This window comes from Rhagoletis zephyria, unplaced genomic scaffold, assembly GCF_001687245.7.
Source record: "Rhagoletis zephyria isolate East Lansing unplaced genomic scaffold, Rhagoletis_zephyria_1.1 Rzeph_scaffold_10498, whole genome shotgun sequence".
NCBI lineage: Eukaryota > Metazoa > Arthropoda > Insecta > Diptera > Tephritidae > Rhagoletis > Rhagoletis zephyria.
In genome coordinates, this window is record NW_016167575.1 from 7,629 (window position 1) to 10,405 (window position 2,777).

General features: G+C 33.9%; 1 protein-coding gene across 1 annotated transcript; it reads left to right on the forward strand.

The window, feature by feature from the left end:
* On the forward strand, positions 1-2,255 carry LOC108376479 (uncharacterized). The gene is made up of 2 exons (XM_017632704.1): positions 1-320; positions 1,760-2,255. The coding sequence occupies exons 1-2, from the start codon at positions 137-139 to the stop codon at positions 2,251-2,253; spliced, it is 678 nt and encodes a 225-aa protein (XP_017488193.1). The 5' UTR covers positions 1-136; the 3' UTR covers positions 2,254-2,255.
* Positions 2,256-2,777: the final 522 nt, after the last annotated feature.

Below are 2,777 nucleotides of genomic sequence, written 5' to 3' on the forward strand. Positions count from 1 at the left end.
TCGTGTCGTTAGTAGCGATAACGCGTCGGAGAGCGGCAGTCGTACCGCTTCTGTCGCCGACAGTTAATTAGTGTTTTTTTTCGATAGGAGTAAATGTTTGAGGGTAGTTTTTTTTTTTGTAAAGCAAATCAAAAAAATGCCGTCTTTCAAATATGAAATCACAGCATTAATTAAACTCGTGGAATCGAAGCCCTGTATTTGGGATAAGGGCAATGAACATTATAAAAACAAACAAATTCGAGAACAAAGTTGGCAGGAAGTATTTTCTAGTTTGGAAGAGAAGTATGAGCAAATGGATCAAATAGAAAAGAAAAAATTAGGTAAGTGTGATTATGGTACAAACTTACATACTTTATTATATTAGTGTGACACATTCTACTTAAAATTACAGGAGAAAAGTTCAATAATTTTATGAAATATTCACTTCTTTTAAATTTGCTTTTTCATTTTCATTGTTATTGATTTTATACGACATTACAAGAAGTCTTATGTAAATACTTATGGACAGGGAATGGATTTTTAGGACCTCAAAACCTACAAAAAAGACAAAATAAAATAGCGAAATAGGCAGGAAAAGGCACTAGAAATAGCAAAAAAGGCAAAAGAAGGCACTAAAGAATGACAAGAACTTAAAAACAACACTGGTTTTAAAGGAAAAATGTTCAACGGACCCCGCTACATATCCAATTCTTATATAGATTTCTCACTGATTCCGAAAGTCGAGTTAATTTTTTATTATATGGATACGTTTTCGAAGTATTTTCAGGTGTATACGGCGAATGAGTAACATTCTTTCCTGTTAATTGTTTATACAAAAAATCTTTGCGCATTTTCATACGACCACTTATAANTTATATAGATTTCTCACTGATTCCGAAAGTCGAGTTAATTTTTTATTATATGGATACGTTTTCGAAGTATTTTCAGGTGTATAATTGTTTATACAAAAAATCTTTGCGCATTTTCATACGACCACTTATAACTTATAACTTATGTATTTATCTATCGATTTCCTTCATTGTAACGGAACAGGCTTTAATTCAGCCTTGGATGTATTAACCGTGCGTTCCACGTGAGTTGATACATGTGGCACCCAATTTAAATATGGAACGTTTGAAGCTTTTATATTATCAGGATAAGAGGCTTTTTCCTCCCTATAATAACTTTTTAAAGGTAAAATAGGCAAAAAAAGGCAAATATCTTAGAAAAAGCAACATTAAATGTGTATATATGGAATCAGGGAAAGCTAAATCGTGGACATTATTAATCGAATATACTCCACCTCTTTAGCTNGGCAAATATCTTAGAAAAAGCAACATCAAATGTGTATATATGGAATCAGGGAAAGCTAAATCGTNAGGCAAATATCTTAGAAAAAGCAACATTAAATGTGTATATATGGAATCAGGGAAAGCTAAATCGTGGACATTATTAATCGAATATACTCCACCTCTTTAGCTTATCATTATATCCTAGTACAAAGTCTTGGGCCAGAAATTCTATTTTAAGGCTGAGATTCAATGGCCTTTCTGATAATAACATCCACTGGGAGTTTATATGGAGCTGAATTGGTTTAGAGACTTCTATGAATCTTGTAATATATTTAATCAAACTACTTATTTAGACAAAATTCCTTTAGGCGCAGACATATTTGCTCCGAGTGGATGTACCAGCGCAATATATTCTGAACTTCCCTGGGGATCTATATTTTGTCAAACAAAAAGCGATTTATTATTTTATTTATTTTATTACTTATCAGGTGATGTCATTCTTGCCAAATGGTCAAATGTAAGGGACTCATTTATAAGATCTTCGAGGAAAAACCGTTATCAAGGACTAAAGCGAAGCTATATATACAGCGAGCATCTCCAGTTTTTATTGAAATCGAAACAAGATGACAAAGATGATGTTGGGAGCAGTTTCAGTCAGGATGAAACTGAATATGATAGGTGTGATTTGGAAGGATTATGTGATCCACTGTCGCCACCGCAGTCTGCTTCAAACTTACATCAATGGAAAAGACAGTTGGACGATGATATAGAGCAAGAAGTAGGAAGGAAATTGAAAAGAGGAAAGCGATGTGTTGAGCAATACTCAAATAAGTCTCAACCCGATCATGAGTTGATACTATTGTCTTTTCAACCATATATACGAGATATGAGTGAAGAAGAATTGATGGATTTTCAGATGGGAGTTTTAACAAACATCAGGAAAATTAAGCAACAACGGGGTGGAAGGCAGGAATCTATTTAAGAGCACGGATATTTAGCGTTCCGTGTGTGACGAAATATATAGATTTATTTTTGTTCAGTTTTTTCTGTATTTTTATACCCGAGCGCACTTGTGCACAAGGGTATTATAACTTTNCCATGAGTTGATACTATTGTCTTTTCAACCATATATACGAGATATGAGCGAAGAAGAATTGATGGATTTTCAGATGGGAGTTTTAACAAACATCAGGAAAATTAAGCAACAACGGGGTGGAAAGCAGGAATCTATTTAAGAGCACGGATATTTAGCGTTCCGTGTGTGACGAAATATATAGATTTATTTTTGTTCAGTTTTTTCTATATTTTTATACCCGAGCGCACTTGTGCACAAGGGTATTATAACTTTGTTTGCGAGATAGATATAGACAAATGTATACGTCAATGCTCAGAATGAAAAGAGAAATCGATTAAGCCATGTCTGTCCGTCCGTCCGTCTGTCTGTCCGTGTACACGATAACTCGAGAAAAAATTAAGATATTTCCACGAAATTTTGTAAGTAAGTTT

Coding starts and splice junctions, on each gene's coding strand:
- LOC108376479 (XM_017632704.1), top strand. CDS start 137: ATGCCGTCTTTCAAATATGAAATCACAGCATTAATTAAACTCGTGGAA. Junction 321..1,759: donor AATAGAAAAGAAAAAATTAG/GTAAGTGTGATT, acceptor ATTACTTATCAG/GTGATGTCATTCTTGCCAAA.